Source organism: Suricata suricatta, chromosome 1, assembly GCF_006229205.1.
Source record: "Suricata suricatta isolate VVHF042 chromosome 1, meerkat_22Aug2017_6uvM2_HiC, whole genome shotgun sequence".
Classification (NCBI taxonomy): Eukaryota; Metazoa; Chordata; class Mammalia; order Carnivora; family Herpestidae; genus Suricata; species Suricata suricatta.
In genome coordinates, this window is record NC_043700.1 from 112427566 (window position 1) to 112450716 (window position 23151).

The 23151-nt window shown below is 41.5% G+C and overlaps 1 protein-coding gene across 2 annotated transcripts; it reads left to right on the forward strand.

The window, feature by feature from the left end:
• Nucleotides 1-22914, forward strand: BDH2 (3-hydroxybutyrate dehydrogenase 2). Of its 2 annotated transcripts, XM_029921059.1 has the most exons (11): nucleotides 1-135; nucleotides 1850-1923; nucleotides 2782-2861; nucleotides 3768-3846; nucleotides 5879-5975; nucleotides 8118-8226; nucleotides 14524-14584; nucleotides 15767-15880; nucleotides 19117-19175; nucleotides 19983-20075; nucleotides 22011-22914. In XM_029921059.1, exons 3-11 carry the CDS (start codon nucleotides 2787-2789, stop codon nucleotides 22062-22064), a joined length of 741 nt encoding a protein of 246 aa, XP_029776919.1. In that variant the 5' UTR covers nucleotides 1-135; nucleotides 1850-1923; nucleotides 2782-2786; the 3' UTR covers nucleotides 22065-22914. The 2 variants fall into 2 exon arrangements, with proteins under 2 accessions (XP_029776919.1, XP_029776844.1); XM_029920984.1 differs by lacking the exon at nucleotides 1850-1923 and having other exon boundaries at nucleotides 2-135.
• The last annotated feature ends 237 nt before the right edge of the window (nucleotides 22915-23151 follow it).

Genomic DNA, 23151 nt, shown 5'->3' on the forward strand with positions numbered 1-23151 from the left:
GACTCCTTGAAACTGAAGGAAACTACAAATCCCAACATGCATTATTAAGCGCATGACTTGATTCTGCACAAAGGTCTCAAGTTTGTTGCTGGCACTTGGATCCGGAGGACACCATCATCCACTTGCTGCTCTAAAGTAAGATTTCTTAAAATTTTTAAAAATGATATTGTAGCCTGGGAAAAGAAGAGATTTAGATTTTTGCTTTGTTCTGCAAGTTACCTATTTCAAGATTAATCTTAGCAGTTAGATCAGGGTAAGGGTGTGTTTTTAACAAGTGTGAAACTCTGGTATATCAGTTTTTCAATGTGCTTTTCACGTTGGATTTTACTATTTGAGGCTATGTTTTCACTCGTTTTCCCAAATAAATCCATTTTAGTTTAATAGTGTCATTTATTCTAATAGTGAGGCTGTAGCCCCAAAATCTTGTCCCAGAAAGCCAAGGCCAGCTAGGGAAGAGATCGGGGTGAGCAGAGTGGCTATTCTGTGCACCATCAGTTGTTCAGTAAATGCTGCTCCGGGGGTCAAAGATTCCTAGGGACACCTTTGGTGTGTGCCTTCAGTGTCATGGCCCTAAAGCCAGCCATTGACAGAGGTGTAAAATAATAGCTTTTTAATAACCACGCCCAGGATTCGGCGGAGGGGTCTGGGGTAAAGATGATTGGATTCTCTTACTTGCTAAAGTATATGTGATTATATCTCTCAACTCTTTACATGCTTAAAGTGAAAACGTATCACTCGTGTAAGATTAAAGACAAAATAAATAGGGAAAATCCACCGCATCGGAGTAGGTCAGGCCGTGTAAAAGCTCAGTTTTCTCTGGCGCATGACCAACACAGATTTAATCCGAGAGTATCCGTGAGGCTGTAAGCAGGTGTCTGCAGCAGGTTGTTCGTCTGGCCCTCGGAGAAGCAACCAAGACCGAGGTAAACGTGCAGATGTGTTATTAGGGGAAATGCAGGTGTGAGAGATGGCCGTCAGACCACGAGGGAGGCCCACCACCCCCGGCAGGAAGGCGGTGCAGCAGCGGGCGCATGCGCACTCGCTGCAGGGCGGGCGGGCATGCGGAGACCGCGGGAGCCACGCCGGCCACGGGGTCCTCTCCTGCACCTGCAATCCGGAGGCCTAGTTCACCGCCTCAAGGCACAGCGCAGACCGCCCCATCTCTCTGAAGACAGTGCACTGGTGACCTGGCCTTGACTCACGTCGCCAATGCTTTTCTCATCCAGCTCTCTCCCCATCCCTATTTCACCCACGACCCTTCAGGCCCCGAGCAGCACCCTCCCAAGGAAACCACCCGCTCCCCAAGGTCTGTTCCAGTGATCTTTCTAAAATACTTGTCTGCTTGTGTCACTCTCTTTCCATCAGTCCTTCGGTGCCCTTTGCGCACAGGAGTAACTGGCCCCTCAGCATTCCGAGCTTAGATAAGTGTGAGGCTCGATTACAGCAAAATGCCAAGGTTGGCTGAAGAGAGCACAGATGTGTTCACAATAACTAGATCATATGAGCCCTCTCGGCAAGACTAGCCAGTTACCTGTATTTTATTAGGCAGGTAATTGAGCAGTGCTTGCGTCGGTTATCTGTACCCAAACTATTTAAGTAGGTTCACCCCGTACCCACCCAACTGCGCACCCCCTCCCCCAGCTTTTCTCTTAATAGAGGCCAGAAAACAGAACTCTCAAATTCCTAACCTTTGCTGCTAGAGCCGACGAGTGAAATGTAGGCTGAAATGTCTGACGAGGGCTTCTTTACTGACTAGAAAGGGAGGACTCTCTGAAAGGCTTTATTTTGGCTTTTATTTCCCATCACCACTCCTCTCCCCTCCCTTTTTGTTTTTTGGCCTGGAATGCAGGTGAGATGCCTTGGGACCAAGTAGCCATTTTGTGACTAGGTGTGAGATCAGAGGCAGCCATACAAGACAGCAAGGTGAGAAAAGGCACCCAGTTCCTTGAAGACAGCCTCAGCTGATCATATGACTCTTTGCCCCCAATCTCATCACCAGTCATTCCTCTCATCCCACAGTCCACAATCCAAGCACCAGATATTTTAGGCATATCTTATTTTCCCTATGTCAGAATTTCTCAGTCTCCAGTTTGAAAAAAACTGATGGTATCTGATAGTGTTACTACTTCATGGTTAAACTTTAAGAGAGGACAATGCAGTATGGAGTGGGATTTCACCTAGCAAAGGAGTCGGGAGGCCTGAGCTTAGTTCTGGTTCTGTCATTAACTAGCTCTGTGACCTCGAGCAAGTCACATCAGTTTTCTTCTCTATAAAATGGGAGTGTTTGACATGATTTTTTTTCCGGCTCTTTTGTTCAATGACTCTCTGAGGGCAGTCGGGAGATCTTTCCAAGGAACGAGGAAAAGCCATAGACAGTTGATAGTGCAAACCCCCACAAAAGTTTATAGTAGAGGAATTGGGAAGCAGCCCCAAGTAGAAGGACACATACAAGTATGTCTGAGGAGACTGAGGGAGGGTGGTGGTGGCAGTGAGGGGAAGGAACCCTCCCCCGCTATGTCAGTATCAGAGGCTGTCTTCTCTAAGTAGGGAAGAAACCAAACGGCAGGTTAAAGTCCAACATCTGTCTGATGCCTTCAATGGTTATGGTAAATGTGTTTGATTTACAAAGCTAGGTATCTAGAGTCAACTTTCTTGGAGAATTCAGATGATGGGACCATTTCTACAGAAATGCTGTCCTTAAGTTCATTCTAGATGTCACTGCACAGAACCACATGCTGCAGTGTAAGCCATTAAATACACGTGTCTCTGATTGAACCCCAGGTTCCATGATGGGTCGACTCGATGGGAAGGTCATCATCCTGACCGCGGCCGCTCAGGGGATTGGCCGGGCAGCTGCCATCGTAAGTGACTATCTCTTATTTGCTTACTAACTCTTGAGGTTTTAAATTATGGGGACAGAGCCCATCGTTACTTAATTCTGCTCTAATTTTTGGTTGTTTTTGGTTTGGGTTTTGTTTTTTTTTTACTTTTGTGCCTCTGTTATCTGAAGTTACAAAAAGAAAACTCACTGGCCGTGACCCAGGGCAGATGAAGGAATGAATACCTCACATGTTTATTGTGCAACACCAATGATAACCTTGGACTCTGAGAAACTTAACTCTCTACCTCAGTTTCTCTCCACAATGATATATTTACTGCAGGAGGCCTACAGGAATATATTCCTTTCTGAAATAGTCAGTTCAGATGTAGGATTCCAGAAATACAAGACTATTACGTTACTTTCACCTTCTAATTTACATCAACTTCTTGTACATCATAACCCAGAGCTGAGCTCATTAATGCACTTACAGTATAATAAGATATGGTTTGACATTTATGAAAACAGTTGTATAGTCTTAGGAGAAAAAGTGTGGAAATAACTCATTTTCTCTTATTATTTGAAATATAATAAGAAAGGGAAAAATAATAAGAACTAGCTCAGAAATGAAATACAGGCTATCACATCACAGAATAGTATTTTGAGAGGTGTCAGTAACAGAGTCCTCGTTTTTAGAAACACTCTTTTATTTGATAATGCTTAAAGGAACAAACTCAGATGAAAAGCACAATGCATGCCACATTGTTCTAATCAATGGTAAAAACCATAACAATGGGAAGGGTGAAGTGAGAGCAGAGAGCTTAAAATTCTACCTATTTTATAGGGAAGACAATGAAAATAAAATAAGGGGAAAAGGCTAAATGACTTTCCACTCATGAGAACGGAATCAAATCAAACAAAGGATTTATTTGTACATTGTGTCTACCAGGCTTTTGCAAGAGAAGGTGCCAAGGTCATAGCCACAGACATCAATGAGTCCAAACTTCAGGAACTGGAAAAGTACCCCGGTAAGCAACTCAGTGGTTTGAACTTGGGATTCAGAATCTGCAAGGTATTATAAAGCAAGAATGTTAACATGTTGGAAGAAAATTCCTTAGCTGCTCAGTTCTCTGGCCTTGTTCTCTGATATCATGTCTATATTCTGTGTGGGGCACCTGGGTGGCTCAGTCAGTTAAGCATCTGGCTCTTGATTTCAGCTCAGGTCATGATCTCATGATTTGTGAGTTGAGCCCCATGCTGGTAGCACAGAACCTGCTTGGGATTCTTTCTCTCCCTTTTTCTCTGCCCCTTCTCCTCTTGAGTTCTGCCTCTCTCTCTTTTTCTCTCTCTCAAAATAAATAAACATTTTTTAAAAATCTATATTTAAAAATCTACAAAAATCTATATATTTAAATGTATAAACAAAATTTTAAGGTGTACACTTAAAATTTTTTATTTATCCAAAATATTGAAGGATTCAGTACTCAATTACAAAATTAGCTGTGAAAATGTAATAGTTGTTAACTTTTTTTTTTAAGTAAGCTCTAATCCAATGGCGAGCTTGAACTCACAACCTAAGGTCAAGAGTCATATGCTGTACCAACTGAGCAGCCAGGCGCCCCTGTTATGTTAACTTTCGATGATGACTTTCCACTTCTCTGCCTCCCTCTTGAACTAAACTGTCCAGTGGAACGTGACATGAGCCACATGTGCGATTGTAAAGTTTCTAGTGGCTACATTTAAAAAGTAAAAAGACACACGCGAAATTAATTTTAATGACATATTTTACTTAATCCAATGTATCTAAAATACTACAATTGTAACATGTGCCATATAAAAATTACAATGGAAAATTTTACATTTTTTATACTGAATCTCTGGAATGCATGTGTATTTTGTCCCAACAGCACTTTTCAGTTCAGACTGGCTGCATTTCACATGCTCAGTAGCCAGCCTCCTGTGACTAGTGGCTGCCATACTGGAGACAACTCAGCCTTAAAACCACATATGACGAGAAACTATGAGAGATTAACTTGTTTAGGTGCATATTGCCCCTGACGACTATACCACACCAAACCTAACTCCAGCATCAAAGGGCTTTGATGGGCGTTACTCAGAAAGAAATCAGGACATAGAACTCATTTTAAAGTTAACTGTTTCAGCAAAATGGGATAGGTTGTATGATCAAACACAGTTTAGTTCATTGAATTAGTTAACTGAATGAGACTGAGTTATCATTTCAACAAGTCTAAGGAAAGCTGCTGTCCCGGAAAAGGAAAGAGAAAAGGAAAGTCCTTCTGAAACTCCATTCTAGTCCTCCCTTGCCTTATTTATGATCCTTCCTTTCTGTATCCAAAGGGGAAGAATAAAATAATAAACCATACACTTTTTAAATCATAAAAATTATGACTGCTACTTTCATTAAATCATATATTTTTTTTTCTTAGCTAGTACAGTGTGTCCGTCTGAGACCCCATGCCAACTCTCTCTGGCTTCTCATTCCTTCTTGGAATTTAGTCCAGAAATAAGCGATGGTACCTGTGACCAACAAAGTCATTTCTAGTCGATAATAGAATTGACATAAAGGTAAAGTGCACAAACAGAACCAATCTCTGATCCCACTGCCCCTCCCCTTCCCCCCTCAGACAGAATTCAGCATCACTGTAGCAGTGATTCAACCTCAGGGTCGAGAGAAGGGACTAGAATGAGCCCACTTGCAGGTATTGCCGCTGGTTTACTGAGAAGCATCTCATACAGAGTCAAGATGGGGCATCTGGCTGGGTCAGTCTGTCGACCTTCTGACTCTTGATCTCAGGCCATAAGTTCAAGCCCCAGGTTGGTTGTGGAGCCTACTTAAAAGAAAAAATAAAAAGATGAGGAGGACTTTAAGATTTTTACTCATGAGATTCTTAAGACTGAGAAGACCCTACTAATGGTCGACAATCCTGTGACGCCTAACTGGACGAATAGCGCGATCTTCACACTTCAGAATGGCTAACTCTTCAAGGCGAAGCATCTTTATGAATAAAGATAAATAGTGTACTTTGTTTTATTTTTCAGGTATTCAAATTCGGACCCTGGATGTCACAAAGAAGAAACAAATTGATGAGTTTGCCAGTGAAATCGAGAGACTAGATGTTCTCTTTAATGTTGCTGGGTAATTCATACTTTTTCATTTCACTCTCCTTACAGAAAGCTTTCTATGGCTTTTATTTTAAAATCTTTTATAAGGGGCACTTGGGTGGCTCAGTCAGAGAAGCGTCCGACTCTTGATTTTGGCTCAGGTCATGATTTCATGATTTGTGGGATTGAGCACTGTGTCAGGCTCTGCGCTGACATCTTGGAGCCTGCTTGAAATCTCTGTCTCCCTCTCCCTCTGCCCCTCTTCAGCTCATGCCCTCTCAACCTCTCAAAATGAGTAAATAAGCATTTTTAAAAATATTGCTAATAGGGAAAAATCATCCATCGTGAGCCATAATATATTTCTTAGGAAGTACAGCTATATGTTAGACAGAAATTTTATTCCAAGTAAGATTCAGCAAGTAAGCCAGCCATAGAAGTGAACAAGGACTTCAGGCTCTGCACTGATAGTGGGGAGCTGCTTGAGATTACCTCTCTCCCTCTCTCTTGGTCTCTCCTCTGCTTGCATGCACATGCTTGCTCTCTCTCTCAAAATAAATAAGAAAAAAAAAAAAAGAAGTGGACATGGACTTGAGTCCTAAGGAAAGTGACAGTCTACTCAAGAGACCTGGTATTAATCCAAACCTGTTCATCTTCTTAAGGCTGGTAACAGGCTCACGCCAACAGACCATGAATGCTCCACTAAGACTTATAAAATAAAATGAAAAACCATTTCCCAGTAGGTGTCTTTAAAGCCAAGTATATTTCCCAGAAACCAAGTACTCAGTTTATTGAAATGCAGGTGTTCCCAGTTTTTTTGGCAGGGTATTCTAACAAGTCCTTTACTTGTTAGGATTAGTCCCATGCTCAGTGTTTCTTACCAGGACAATGAATCTCACCCAGCAAAAGAAGTTTCCATGTCGCGTCTCTGTAGAGAGCACAAAGAGCATGGCTTACTTGAACTTAACTCAGGTAGGGCCAAACGTGCTGAACCCTGGGTGAGTGAGGAGAGGCTGGGCCCGGAGCAGCCGCGCACCAGGCAGCCCGTGCGGGTGCCCTCCCTGCTGAGGCGTGATCGCAGGCATGAGCAGCCGCGGTTCACACGGAGCTAAGTGACATTCCACTTTCCTCGTGTACTGTTCTATTTGTACTCCTGCATTGACGGAAAAATTCCAGGGCCTTCTAATACAGTTTTGTTCTTCCTAATCATTATGTTTCCGCACCAAAAAAAAAAATCTCTTTCTATAGTTTGTCATCTGTTACACTGTGTAGATATTAAAGCAACAATTGATGACAATCTATTACATAAATAAACTGCTCGTTCCCTATATGAGAATATACTCAGAGTCATAACAAAAAATCAGTTAGCAGAACTGGTTTTTGAATAGCTACATATTAAATTTTCAGGAAGGTAAGGGATACAAAAGTAGAGCGTGTGGTTCCTGCTGTCATTCAAAGGATGAGCAGATTATATAAGAGTGTGACTTGAGGGGCACCTGGGTGGCTCAGTTGGTTAAGCGTCCGACTTCGGCTCAGGTCAGGATCTCACAGCTCGTGAGTTCGAGCCCTGTGTCAGGCTCTGTGCTGACAGCGCAAAGCCTGGAGCCTGCTTCTGACTCCCTGCCTCCCACTCTCTGTCCCCCCTCCTCTGCTTGCACTCTTTCTAAAACATAAATTAAATTAAAATTTTTAGAAAAAGAGTGTGACTTGAAAGGAGTGAAGGTTGCTTCAAGAGTTTTATTTTGTTCTGTTTTGTTTACTCAATGTTAGAACTGTATGATAGCGATCCTACTTGGCTGCCCTGAGACCATGTTTGTCCTTTGCAATTTGATTTCCCTTTGAACATGCTAAAGCTCTGCCACCTGGGGGCACTGTTGCTTATGAAATAGGAGTCGGGGCAGGTATCAGGTTCTCGTTTGTTTTTGACATTGTTTTTGATATTTCCTGTGCAGTTGCCATTGAGCGTCTTATGTGTGGTGGCCCCACGCCTTTGCCTTGCTCTTTCAAAAGAAGGATGTTGTTTTCAAATAAATTTATTTAGCTTAAGCTATTGGATACTTATTAACTTAATGTACTGTGATACTATGAATTGCTAAAATTAGTAAATGATATGAAATGGTAAGGAAATGCAATAGAAATCTTAAATGCTCATTTTCCCCTCGATTCATCCCTCTCCCAGTTTTGTTCATCATGGAACCATCTTGGACTGTGAGGAGAAGGACTGGGACTTCTCGATGAATCTCAACGTCCGCAGCATGTTCTTGATGATCAAGGCATTTCTTCCTAAAGTAAGGACCGCCATCCCTACAATAGATACGTAGGTCTCCACACTGGGCATACAGAGAGGGGACTCACCTTTCTGTGCTGAAGAGTAGTAGCTGACACAATGAGTAACCTGCACTGAACATTTATATCAAGACACTTAATACAAACACCCTTAACCTTCAGTTAAGAAATATTCAAGAAATGTTAAGAACTTTTTTTACGCAAGTCTCCATTGTAAGTGCAGAAGACACATCAGAAAACAGCCCCTTCTAAAAGAGAGATCCCATTTTGGGGAATGAGACAGGATAACATATAATTTAATAAGCATATAACTTGGGGAGTGGTTAAAAATACTATGAAGAAGGGACACCTGGTAGCTCAGGTGGTTAAGTGTCCAAGTCTTGATTTCAGCTCAGGTCATGGTCTCATGGTTTGTGAGTTTGAGCCCCACTTTGGGCTCTGTGCTGACAGCGTGGAGCCTGCTTGGGAGTCTCTGTCTCCCTCTCTCTCTGCCCCTCCTCTACTCATGCTTGCTTACTCTCTCTCAAAAATAAATAAACTTAAAAAAAAGTGCTATAAGAAAAAGCTAGGATATCAGCCAAGTCCAGGGTGCCTCACTGATAAGCTGAAATGTTTATGGAGGTCCAAGTGAAATGAGTGAGCTCACCATTGAGGTATATGAGGTAGAGGGTCCCAGAGACAGGGATAGCGAGGAGGCGCGAGGCACCGGAAGAATGTGAAGAGGCAGGTACTGCTTTATCACACCCACTGTACAGAGGGTGAAACTGGGAGGTGACGTAACTGGCAAGTCACATAACTGGCAAGTGGTTAGAGCCAGGATTTGGGCCCCTTCTTGAATTTCATTGTCTAGGCACATGCTCTCAGATAGGTGTCCCTCCTTGAGTATTTGTCTTGCGCTCCTCTTTTTAGCTGAGCCACAGAGGTACTAGAGAAGTGAGAGACAGTGTGTGCTAAAGAGAGAGCATTCCTCCTGAGTTGGCTACCCTTGAACTCCACAGCTTTTACACAACTGATTTATGCTTTTCATTTAGTTTTACAAACAAGCACGGCATGCCTTTTGATGGAAAGCACACACTGGGTGATCTCAGGGAGGGGAGCATAAACATGAAAAGCATTCAGTTCAAATGAACGTGTAAGCCAATAGTGAGCACAGCACAAACTCAGACAATGAAAGGGATTGACCGCGTACAGAGCCAGCTCGGTCCAAGGCTGTAAACAGCACCCTAGTGAAATGCAGAGGAGCCATTCTTCTCTTTACGTCCCAGCTGGATTAGATGGCGGACGTCTTGAATGCTGCCAATCCAGTGCAGGAGAAGAGCTTTTTAAAGGCAAGGCAGAGCTGATGCTTTGCTCTGAACATTCAACTTCATGCCAAACAGGATCCTGAGTCGCTTAGGCGGCTCAATCGATTGAGCGTCTGACTTTGGCTCAGGTCATGATCTCACAGTTCTTGGGTTCGAGCCCCATGTCTTGCTCTGTGCTAACAACTCAGATCCTGGAGCCTGCTTTGGATTCTGTGTCTCCGTCTTTCTCTATCCCTCCCCCACTCACACTCTGTCTCTCTAAAAAATAAATAATAAACATTAAGAAAAATGAAGAAGAAGAAGGATCGAGATGAATGTTGAAAGGAAAACTAGGAAAAAATGACTTATTAACAAAAGAATTTGTTTCAGTCTACTTGTTTAGTGCCTAGAAAGGATCTCTCAGTGGGTCCATGGGCTATGGACTAGCAAATTGTTTTTTAAATGTTTATTTTCAAGAGAGAGAAAGGGGTGGGGAGGGGCAAAGAGAGGGAGACAGAGGATCTGAAGTCATCTCTGCCGATAGCAGAGAGCCCGACATGGGGCTCGAACCCACAAACTGTGAGATCACCACCCAAGCCAAAGTCAGATGCTTAACCAACTGAGCCACCCAGGTGCCCCTAGAAAATTTATTTTTAATATATTTTTTTGTTTGTTTATTTGGAGTTTGTGATAATCTGTTATTTGGAACTTGGATTATTTTTTGAAGCCTGATCCTTAACCTAGGATTGGGAGAGAAGCAGAAGCAGAGGCTGTGGTAAAAGGAGAAAACTTGGCTCACAGTGGGTAAGACTATCCACACGTGCAAAACCAGCCTATTTCATGTCTGCAATGCTTGACAAATTCGAGTGAAGGGAGCAGGCGTGGGGTATGGTCCAGCAGAACTGAGATTTAAACTTGTCAGTAAGTTTTAACTTTGAAATAGCAAGCACTAACTTGCAAATTAGTGAGTTTCCCAATAATTTAAAATATCTTAACAATAATCTATATGAGCCAGTAACACTCATTTGTAAAAACTCCCAAGAAGTGGGATTTTTTTGACTGGGATGGGCAATCAGAAGGAGTCAGTGCCACTTATTAAAGTGACAGTAACCAGCCTGACCATGGATTTCGAACTCTGGCATCACAGCCTGAACTCTGCCCCTACTTCACCATGTGCTGTCATAAATGGCACCTGCACTCTGTTCTATTTAAAATGAGGATGAGATGGGGTACCTGGGTGGCTCAGTCAGTTAGGTGACCAACACTTGGTTTCATCTCAGGTCATGATCTCATGGTTCACAAGATGGAGCCTCACATCAGGCTCCGTGCTGACATCGCAGAGCCTGCTTAGGATTCTCTCTCTCCCTCTCTCTGTCCCTCCCCTGCTTGTGCTCTGTCTCTGTCTCAAAATAAATAAACTAACAGTAAAAAAATAAAACAAAGATGAGACATTACATGATCCCTTTGAGCCCTAATTGTCTGGGATCATCTGGGTTCGTTAACAATGACGCACATATAATAGGTTAGAATTTTCCAGGGGAAGTCAGGATTTGGAGTCTAGGCAGATCTGAAAAGTCAGATGGTCAAAACATAGGAACACTTGTAGGAAATTTTTGATCATGGCTAGACACTCAGAAAACCATTCCAAAATTGGAACATGAGTCAAAAGGCAAAGAACAAAGTTACAGAGAGAGAGGAAGGCAAACTAAGAGACTCTTAAATACTGAGAACAAACTGAGGGTTGATGGGGTGTGGGGGAGAGGGGAAAGTGGGGGATGGGCATGGAGGAGGGCACTTGTTGGGATGAGCACTCGGTGTTGTATGGAACCCAATCTGACAGTAAATTATATTTTAAGAAAATATTTTAAAAAGGCAAAGAGGGGCACCTGGGTAGCTCAGTCTTGGTTAAGCGGCCGACTTCAGCTCAGGTCATGAGCTCACAGTTCATGGGTTCAAGCCCCATGTCAGGCTCTGTGCTAACAGCTCAGAGCCTGGAGCCTGCTTCAGATTCTGTGTCTCCCTCTCTCTATGATCCTCCCCCACTCACACTCCGTCTCTCTCTCTCAAAAATAAACATTAAGATAATTTTTTAAAAAAAGGCAAAGAACAAGCTGAAAATACTGTAAGAAGAGGTCAGTGCAAAATCCAAAGTCAGGGAAGTCTTGGCTATGTGGAGGCTTTCCCCCTTTGCTGTATCTTAGAAGATTCTCTGGTACACAGAGATGCTCTAGCAAGTATTTGTTGAATGAATAAATGAATCTAGGCTGTCAGTCCAGGTAGAGGCCAGACGTGGAATCATCAAAGACCCAAGAAACCAAGGTGTGCCAGGTTTAGGAGCTGAGCTCAGTGGGGATAGAAGATCTAGGGCAGGGTAGGACTAACCAGCTCGACAGCTAGTGTATACTACGTACTTCCCTTTATATTGCCAGGTCATGTTTGCCAGAGAGGGACGTAGTGCGGGGAGCCAGGAGGAGCGTGCACACTATGCCAGCAGGTGCTGAGCTGGCATGAAGGAAAGAGCAGGGAAGGGTGCTGAGCGTAGACTGAGGGCTCAGATCCAGCACTCAGACCTGGCTGCATGGATAGCACAGGTGTTAAGGGCAGCACTAGCATCTCCAGGTGACTGACTCCAGAGTTTTACCTGAGGATTTACAGCATTTCCAATTCTTGGAGACGGAACTTACTTAATAGCTCATCTTGATATATTCTACTGGAATATATGTATTCTACAGGCATTAAAAATGGATGATATGTGACAATGATAGATCAATAAAACTGGAAAAAAGTAAAAATAAGTAAAAGCAGATTATTTGCTAACTTGGATAAGAAAGAATAAAGTTAAACCTTCATTTCCAGCCCCATTATACTTCACTAATTTTCCTGGTCGTTTTTGTGAGGACCCCATCTCATTATGACCCTCTTTATCACATAGACAAACAAGTAGGGTTAAATATTTTCGTCCCTACTGCTGTCCTTGGCTAGATTGGGTCACCTCAGCCTCCCTCCCCTTGTACCTTTTAACCCATTAAACACAATGCCTTAGGTTGTTGTAGATTCTCAGCTCTTAGATACAAATAGTAACAAGTATCAAAACACAAAGTCAGGAGAATACCCTGGGGAGATCTGCCATCATGGCAGCCGCACCCCTGACCATCCAGTCACTCACCTCCATCCCTACACCTCTCTGTCTGAAAGCTGCTGCAGGAGCTCACCCCAGCAGAAGTGACTCTCTACACTGACCGTTGAGACTGTTTCTTTATAGAAACTCGTTCCCCGCTTGACTTTCAGTGCACAGGACATCCTGCTTTTCCTTCCTCTGTTCTCTGGTGGTGGTCTTCCATTTCCTCTCAGCAGTTGTTTTAACTCTTCACCACTCTCTGTGTCCACGATGCTTCCCCCCTCCTTGTTCTTTACAGCCCTCCTCCGAGCTTCTGAATTCAATGAGAAGGTAATGCCTATCAAGTAGGAATTCTCTCCACCTCTTGCTTCTTCATGGGACCCACACCCTTGCACATACCTGCATGCCCTTGAAAGCACACGTACATATTATACTTAAGTAGAAGTGTATTTGAAAACATTTTTATTGCATAGCAGTTTTTTCATTTATATGTTCCTTTCCATCAGGGGCAGGGCCCAGCAAGCTGCACTTTAAAGTCGCCCCTCAAGAGATGATTCATCACAGTGTTTTGACCACCTACTGTGTACCCTTGTCCAGGACAAAACAGCCACAGACCCTCCTCCTCAGCCCTCACACTTGGAGTGGGGGAATTCTGAGGGAGGTGTTCTTCGGAAACACTGTCCTCCACGAGGGGGGCAGGCCTCACCACGTGTAACCAGTACCACGTCCTGCCCTTACCCCCTCAGTCATCGCCCCCCTCATAACTCACAGACATTTCTGCATCTCAGCTTTTTCCAGCCCTTTCTGAAATCACTGTATCACCTTCCAGTGGTCTCCTCTATGTTGTGCCACAATCGTCTTAAAATTCCCCAAATCTAAACATGCCACTTGTCTGCATTGAACCTCTCATTGTCATCATCACATTGCCTCCAGGGAAAAGCCCAGATTCCTAAATGTAGCCCCTGTTGGCCTCTGCAGCCTCATTCCTCTCACTCCGGGCACTCCAGCCAGACCCAGCCCTTCCTCCCAGCTCCGTGCAAGAGCCTTTATACATGTGGTCGTCACTCCTTAAAACACCTTTCTCTGACTAACATTTCGGTTTTCAAATATCAGCCAGCCACTTTCCTCCTCAGGAGCCCTCTTCTGAGTGTCCCACAGCCTACTTTGGTCCCTTCTCACCACCCGACCCCTCTCTGTGGAGGTCTCCGCTGTCGCTGGATGCTGATTACGTCAACTCCGCCAGGCCCTGGCAGCTGTCCATAGGCAGAGAATGTGTCATTTATCTTTGAATCTCCTGGACCTACCAGGCTATCTGACCACAGTAGGTGTTCAACAAATATATGCTGAATAGAGTAAGAGTTTTCCTAACATCAGGAATACAAAGTAACAATTAATGTTCATTAACCTTCCATTCTGCTCAGACCTCCTTGGTCTTGCTGATGTTGTGCTGAAGGAAGGCGGTAATCCTCCTGGGAAATGTTCTTGCCAGTGAGTGCGTCAGCATGCCATCAGCTCCCAGCAGAGACTGGGTAAAGCTGTTGAGATGCTTAACAGTGCTTAATGTTAATAGCTAGGAAGATGGCTCTGCAAACCATAAGTAAATGCAAATCTCTTAATTTTTTTTAATGTTTATTAATTTTCGAGAGACAGAACACAAGCAGGGGAGGGGCAGAGACAGAGAGGGAGACACAGAATCTGAGGCAGGCTCCAGGCCCTGAGGAGCTGTCAGCACAGAGCCTGATGCGGGGCTCGAACTCCGGAATGGTGAGAGCATGACCTAAGCCGAAGTCGGACGCTCAACCGACTGAGCCACCCAGGTGCCCCAATGCAAATCTTTCAGAGAGCTATTATTTTTGCCTTGCAGAGTGGCATTTTTAAAATTTGTTTTGTTTTGGCAGATGCTTGCACAGAAATCTGGCAACATTATCAACATGTCCTCTGTGGCTTCCAGCCTCAAAGGTAGGTCCATCTTCCTCTGGGAATCATGATGTACATACACCAAAAACTTTATGAGCTGTGGGTTTTTGGAATAAACATAGCAGGGATTATAAACCAACACATAATTTTAATACCACTTTTTAAAAAACAGTTATTAAGTTCCTTATTATCAGTCCTTTCTGCCTTAGTGTAAACCAACTGTAAAAAATAAATTGTGTTTCATTTGCCCTTCCTCTTATCCCTTCCAATAGATATGGAAATGGAAATCAAGTTGGAAAAAGGAAATATTTATCCATTTAGCTAACCAAAAAAGATGTATTGGACACTATGTGTCCCTGCCCAAAAGAATTCACAATCCAAAAGGAAGAGAGCCAGGCAGATGCAGGTCTTCTATAGTGTCAGAATATGACAACACACGTGTGTGCAAAGTGTGGGCACAATACGGGGGAGGATAACAATTTGGGAAGTGCTTCATAAAGACAGTGGGCCTGGGCCTACACGAGAGGTCAAGTTGAAGAGCCAGGATCGCAGTGCCATCTGGCGTAATGTCAAATGTCACAGTCTGGCAGATGGATTTGAGAGTGTAAAATGAAATCATTGTTGCTGAGATAACATTCCTTCTCTTTGCAAGAACACATAGTGAGCCTGCACGAGAGAGGAAGGCAGAGAAATGGCTCAGCCCCTTGATTCCTTGGTTTGGTTTTTGTTTTGTTGTTCTTTACCCTGATTGTCTTTTGGAATCTGCCCAAGGGATCTACCAACTGATAATGAAAACCTAAGACAATTGCCATCACCTAAGTGCAGCATCTCAGCACCTAGGTCTCAACTGAGTTGTGCCAGTGATGATCTTATTTTCCCACACTCAGAAACTAGCCCCATGAAGGTAAAAACCTGACATCCAACTGTATTATTTTTTAAGTGTATTTATTTATTTTGAGAGAGAGAGAGAGAGAGGCAGAGGGAGGGAAAGAAAAAATCCCAAGCTGTTAGCACAGAGCCCAACATGGAGCTTGAATTCACGAATGTAAATCAAGAGTTGGACACTTAACCAACTGAGCCAGCCAGGTGCCCCCTGAATCAAATTTTAAAAAGGATAGCATGAGAGGAAGTGTGACAGTGCTTACTGAGGACAGTTATTTGTGTTCCCTTTCTCATGGAGACTTTTTTGTTCCTTCAGTGGTTGAACCTTCCTTTCATCCTCAGGGGTTGTGAACAGATGCGTGTACAGTGCAACCAAGGCGGCCGTGATTGGCCTCACAAAGTCCGTGGCTGCAGACTTCATCCATCAAGGCATCAGGTGCAACTGTGTGTGTCCAGGTGAGGTAGGCACGAAAGGGCCATGCACTTGTCCTTTCTGAAACCCTGGTTAGCACTGTGAAACAGATGCACAGAGGCTTATTTACCACGTGCTGATTTGTGTCCTGTAATTGGGAAAAGCCCAAATGATAAAGGGTCTAGGCTCACTAAGCTAACAGTCCAAACGGTAGGTTGGCAATGAGATTCTTAGTCATTAGGAATGAACCACAGATGGAAAGGGTTTAAAGGGTATTCGTATGTGTGGAACAACTCCAAATCTCATGGCCAAGACACATAACTGGCAGAGCTTGGTGTTTTGGAAGCAGACCAGAGATGACCTTGTCAAGTGAAAGATGAAAAGTGGACCGTGTTCACAGGACCGCACGAAGAAAATAAGAGTAGCCCCCCAGAACACAGGGAGCTACTGAGTCTTGTAAATCACCTGGGCCGATAACCAAAAAGGACAGATTAACACCTTCCTTTATGCTATAAAAAGGGTATCAGCAAACCATGACCTGCAGGTAGAATCTGGCCCACCACCTGTTTAGTAAATACAGTCTTACTGTAATACACCCACACCCAGTTTGCCCATGTGTGGCTACAGGCAGATTGAGTAGTTGTACCAGACCAAATGGTTCTCAAAACTAAGAATATTTCATATCTGGCTTTTAACCAGAATGCATGCTGACCCCTCATATAAAGGAAAGACGAAAAGCAAAACTTATTGAGAATAACTTCTCATTTGCTTGTAGCTATGAGTATGTCTATTAAATAGATATGCCCTTTCACTTGATTCCAACTGACCCAAAATGAATACAGGTTGCCTAAGAAGAATTGTTAACTTCTTCTCTGGAAAGGAATTAAGTATCACATATTCAGAATCAAGCTTGCTCTCAGTGGTTCACAGCGGGTTCTGGAGGGTTGGGGAGAAGCAGCATTTCAGTTTTACTTATGGGACTTTTCAAAACCTGAAGTGTATGCCAGAACTTGGGGAAAGAGTTGATGGGAAAAAATTGTTGTAGTTTGGAAAATTCCATGTGAGATTTTTATATAATCCACCATAGTCTCCCCTCAGATTAAAAACCACTGGCTTATTAGTTTAAAAGAGGAATGTGAAATACCTTTCAAGCTGCAGAGTTTTGACGATTGAGGTGTTCTCTTTAATTTTTCTTGGGTTAGAAGGGTAAACAGGTCACACTAAGAAAAAAGAGGATACCGAAGAGTCTCCCTGGGTTTTAGCGTACACACAGGTGACACTTGACTCTAGCTATTTTCAGTATCATGTGCCCAGTGGAACAAATAGAAAAATTATTTGGAAAATGTGGTTGTTTTAGCAGCTGGACTTTTCAGAAGTTTGGAAAATATATTATCAAACTGTGTGGGACAAGGAACGAGCTGTGACTCATGACCCCATCACAGAAGACCTGACAAGGAGTGAGCGTGTCTGGGATGGCAGTGCTGGTGGCATAGTCACACTCTTCAACACAGGCTTGTGGCGTGCTGTGTGGTCCCTGCCCTGGACACAGTAGAGTTGGGACAATGGAATTAAGCAGAAGGCACAGGCTTGCTCTCCAGTTTCATTTAATAGCCATTAATACCAGTGATATGAAAGAAATGATGCTCACTTGCCTGAGTGGTAGAGAGCTGTCAAAGTTGTATTTTAAAACTGGATTTTAGGACATTGTTCAATGAAAGCCTAAGGTGTCTTGAGCATACTGTTGGTAGGATTCGGGACGGTGAGGAGGCTGTGGATGAGGGAAGTGAGGGAGATGTTACCAGAAGGTGGGTATGAGGGAATCTTTGTTACTTGGTTTCAGAAAGTTTATCAACACTATTGTCTGCAGCAATGAGGAAGGTAGAAAATGTTCCTAATGGACCAGGTGACCATTTCTGGTAAAGACAGTTTCTACCCTGAGTGTCAAAAGTGCTGCCACTTAAGATGAAATATGAGAAGAGACAGGTAAGCTAAAGAAAGGGTGTACGCACAAAGGAGCCAGAACTTTCTGATTTCGAAGATTTCCACCTTCTCCAGAGCAGTGGCAAGTGATGCTAAAATTAAGAAATGGTTGGGGCTCCTGGCTATCTCAGTCAGTAGAGCATGTAACTCTTGATCTTGGGGTTGTGAGTTCAAGCTCCGAGTTGGGTACAGAGATTACTTTAAAAAAGTTAAAAAAGAAATGATTTCCTAGTAAGCATCGTCCCTGTGGCACTCTCAGGAGCAGAGGGTATGACTTTAAAATCATTTTTTATGACCTTAGAAATACCACGTGGTTGCCCAGAGTACTGTCAGCACCCTCCAACACACAAAAGACTCTCTAAAGAGACTCTACAGATAAAAAAAAAATAAAAAGCCTGGGAAAGTTGTTCTGTAGGAGTTTGAACCAAGTGGCATTTTAAAATGTTTAGTGTCATTCTTACTTTTTTTAAAGTGAAATAATTTCCAATTATATTTTTATGAGAAAATGAAACAGTGGTTAAAAATAGGAATTTGAAACCAATGAAAATATGCAAGATAATGAAGAAAATATTGAGCCATCTAATTACCGAGGACTGTGGCAGGCATGGCACTGTCTCTGCAGATCCCCCCAGAGTGAACCTGACAGCAATGAATGGTTTTGAGATCATCAAGGCAACTGGGTTCTTTCGCTGGTGAAGTAACTATATGGTTGTATTTACATTTCAGGGTTGTTTTGAGGAGTAACTGAGATAATACATGTAAAAATGCTTAAAATCCAAAAAGTGTCATGCAGTGTAATGTGACTAAACTATATCTTGGGGACGCTGGGTGCCTCACCCAGCGTCCTTGTCTAGTGTCAAAAAGAATTATGGTCTGTGGGGTTTTTTTTTTATGTTTATTCATTTATTTTGAGAGAGACAGAGAGAGAGAGAGAGATGGAGGGATAGGAGTGAGGGTGGGAGGGAGAGGCTGAGAGAGAGAGAGAGAGAAAGAAAAGAGAGAGAATCCCAACCAGGCTCTGCATCACATCACGGAGCCGTATGTGGGCCTCAGTCTCACAACCATGAGATCATGACCTGAGCTGAAATCAAAAGCCGGATGCTTAACCAGCTGAGCCACCCAGGTGCCCCTGTGGTCTATGTTGTCAGAAATTCTAAAATGGAGGTGAAATTATCATTCTGAGTCATGGGGAAGGATTTCATTGATTGTTGTATCATATGGAAAGGAAGTTTAAAGTTTGTCAATTTCTTTTTCAGTTTGCATAATTAACCAAGCTGAATACTATCCCCCTTTGATTTAGGAACGGTTGATACCCCATCTCTGCGAGAAAGAATTCAAGCCAGACCAAATCCTGAAGAGGTATATCTACTATTTTAACTGTGTTTAAATATTCTGGTTGGAAAATTTCCCCTTCCCTACCTAGAGTAGATAAATAGAGACAGACAGAAGGTGGCCTCCAGGAGCTGGGGAAGAGAGAACAGGGAGTTATTGGATAATGGGTATAGAGTTTCAGTTTTCAAGATGAAGAGAGTTCTAGAGATCTGTTGCACAATAATGTGAATGTACTTAACATACACTTTAAATGGTTACGATGGGGGTACCTGGGTGGCTCAGTCGGTTAAGCATCCAACTTCGGCTCAGGTCATGATCTCACAGTTCGTGGGTTTGAGCCCCGCATTGGGCTGTGTGCTGACAGCTAGCTCAGAGCCTGGAACCTATCTTCGAATTCTGTCTCTCCCTCTCTCTCTGACCCTCCCCTGCTCATGCTGTCCTTCTCTCTCTCAAAAATAAATAAGAACATTAAAAAAAGTTTTAAAATGGTTACGATGATAAATAACATGTATATTTTACCACAATTTCAAAAAAAATTTTTAAAGCCCTCCTCTTTAACATTTACTTTCTGATCTAACACAGTATCTACAGATTTTAGTATAGACACAGTGTCTATAGGTTTTACTAGTTTTGAGTAGCTTGGAAGTCACTCTAGTCCTTCTTGGTCCACAGTTAATGATATTCTCATGTATCATGTATTATACATGAATAATCAAGGCAGCAAGCCAATGGCACCTATATAGATTCCTCTTGCCTTGGACCTCCTGAAGGAGTTGCTAGTGAATTCAGACTTCACCTCACAACACTGATACCTGGCTTGGTTTCTGATCTCAGGCACGGAATGATTTCCTGAAGAGACAGAAGACTGGAAGATTTGCAACCGCAGAAGAAGTAGCCCTGCTCTGTGTGTATCTGGCTTCTGATGAAGTAAGCACTATCCTTCCTAGGGAGTTCATTATTCATTTGGCCATGATTCACTTATCAAAATAATGTCATTTTAGATGGTTGCAACATATATACGATAAGGGGTTGTAATTATAAGACAGGGATAAATTCTAATTTAATTTGCTCAAAGAAAGGCCACTTTGATCTAAGCCACTAACTCTTCCTCATTCAAGTCTGTGTGTCACTAAATCTTGTAGCAAATGATATGGAGGACTGAAAAAATTAAATTGCTCAATTTTATGAGAGACAATTGCTTTCAAAAATTATAATTGGGGAAAGTCTGATTAAATGTAAGTCAAGAAATGAACCTCCAAAATTATGTGAGCCTCAGGTGAAAAGGGGAAAGAGTTAAACAGATTTAGTTGTGTCTAGAATACACAGAATTGGCATCTGGTGTTTTTAGTTTTACTGGTAACTTATTTAGGAGAATACCCCTGGCTTTTTTTTCTGTAAATAATTCTTTGTCATCACATATGTAAATTCCTAATTCTATCTCTTTCCATTTGTACCTATTTACCTATCAGTTTCTTCATGTCTATTGCATGTTCTTAAATGGCATACAACTAGGAAAGTAGAATGTATATTTATAAGATAAAGAGCACAAAAACACCCCCCTGTTTGATGTATTTGAGTATGATATGGCCAGGGAACTGCAGCGTTTGAGATGAGAGGAAGACAGAGAAGTAGGCAGGAGTGAGGAGGTGTGTTACTGACCTGTTAGCTCTTCTTTACAGTAACTTGCACACTAACTACTTGGGGAATGTAACAAATAGCGGTTGAAATGTTTTAATGACCGAAGTTACCACTTCTCAGGACTGTTAACAGCAGTTTTTAGTAGCTGAGAAATTGCTAAACAAATTACTAATGGAAGAAGTTCATTGGCCTTTGTTATATCTCTCAACCTGTTATCTGCAGAAGAGTTCATTTGAATTAGGGGGTACTGCTGATATGCTAAATTGCCCTTGGTTAGCCAGGGCTTAAGTCTACCAAATATATGGAAATGTTCTGGCTTGAAATGTGCATTAAAAAGACCTTTGGACTTTTAGTAGAGCCCCAAGGCGTCCATATATAAAACAGAAAGCTTGCTTTTTAAAAAGCCTTGGGGAGTTGGTGATAGTTTATCTGTAGATAAATGATCAGTTTTCATAGACTGAACTTTAAAAATGTCTGTACTTCAGATAAAATTAAAAATAACACAAATTAAACATCTGTGTTTAAGTTAAAAGATGTTTAAGCCTCTACCAAAAGGTTTACTTCAGCTTTATTTCTTTGGAAAGTACAAAATTCTATGAAAAAAATAGTAATTTTTTTTTAATTCCCGTACAGGTTTGGATGTCTGAAACTAGTATAGGACATTTTTTCATATTTAATAGATATAATAATTATCATTCATATACATTTTTAAAACATTTAGTGTGCCTCAGATTCTGACAACACCTATGTATTTTGCTCAACTAAAAATAACAATATCTTCTATAAAAATTTTGTTTGGTAATTAACACTTTATGACTAACACACTTGATGTTCAAAAGTTTATTAATGGCATAAAATTCAGCTACTTTAGAATAGTTCTAAATTTCAAAATGAAAATGTACTATTTTAGCCTACACTTTATCCTAATTTAGGGGATGGCTACATATCACTAAACTTAATTTTCTGATTCTGAGACCACACACCTGCTTAAAATGCGACATGTACACTAGCCAGCGGCCAGGTAACTCTAGATCACAAGAATATGCAGCAGTTTCAGATCATCCAAAATTTAATTCAGATTTTTCCTAAAATCTATTTGTTAGGTGAGTTTTCCTGTTCCCATGAGAGTACATTGTTTAGCTGTCTGAGTCATGAAAAAATTGAAGAAACACAACCTGTGTTAAACCTGGTTAATCGTTCTGTCTCTTGTGTTTATCATTGCAGTCTGCCTACATAACAGGTAATCCTGTCATCATTGATGGAGGCTGGAGCTTGTGATTTTAGAATCTTCTTCTGGGAAGGCAAGCTATTCCTGTCCACAGTGAACCTGGTTATGAAAAATCTCACCCATCATGTCTCTCCTATTAACAATATATTAATGAAAACAAGCCCTTTTTAATAATGTCACTGTTCAGAATGCTCACAATGAATCAGATTCTTTAAATATATTAATGTCTTTCTAAGCTCTTCTGAAGTCCTCGTAGGTAGATGACATAAAAGATAATGAACTCACTGCAAATGAAGAGTTTTAAAATAAACCACAATTTGTTATAAGCATATAAAAATATATGTCATAAGCATACAAAAAGATATGTTATAAGCATATAAAAATAAAAGTGAATATGAAAAATGGAAGGTTTTTAAGAAAAAGGAATTTGTATTTTACTTCTATTTCCCAATAGTCAAATATTTCATACAATTCTGCATTGGTCTGTACATGGACTCTAATTTTAAAATTTTACACCATCATAAATGAATACAAAGTAGGAAAGAATTTAGCTTCAGTAACTTACATGAAAAGAGTTTAGATTCAGAACTATATTGTTAATCTGTTATATAAAAGAAAAATAATCATCAAGTATTTATATTTAACAGCTTATCACTCATAGTTAAGTACTATTTTCTTAGGTTAACTAAAAAATCGTTATTAAAATAAACAATGATATTGGCATGGGCCTAAGAAACTTATAGTGAACTAGCAGTATTGTCAGTTTGAATGTAGATTTTTTCACCAAGTTCCACATTAACAGTAAGAGGACATGAAATTTAGAAACAATCTCTGGAATAAATAAATATAAATCAAATAACAGGAAACAAAATTAAAGAAAATAAAATTTTCAAGAGATGGGTGAAATAAAGAAAATTAAGAAATACAAACTTCCAGTTATAAAATAAATAAGTCATAGAGATGAAAAGTATAGCATAGGGAATACAGTCAATAACATTAAAATAATGTTGTATAGGAACTATCCTTAATCATGATGAGCAGTGAATAATGTATAGAATTATTGAATCAATTATGTTTTACACCTGAAGTTAATACAACATTGTATGTTAATCATAATTCAATAAAGAATGGTTAAAA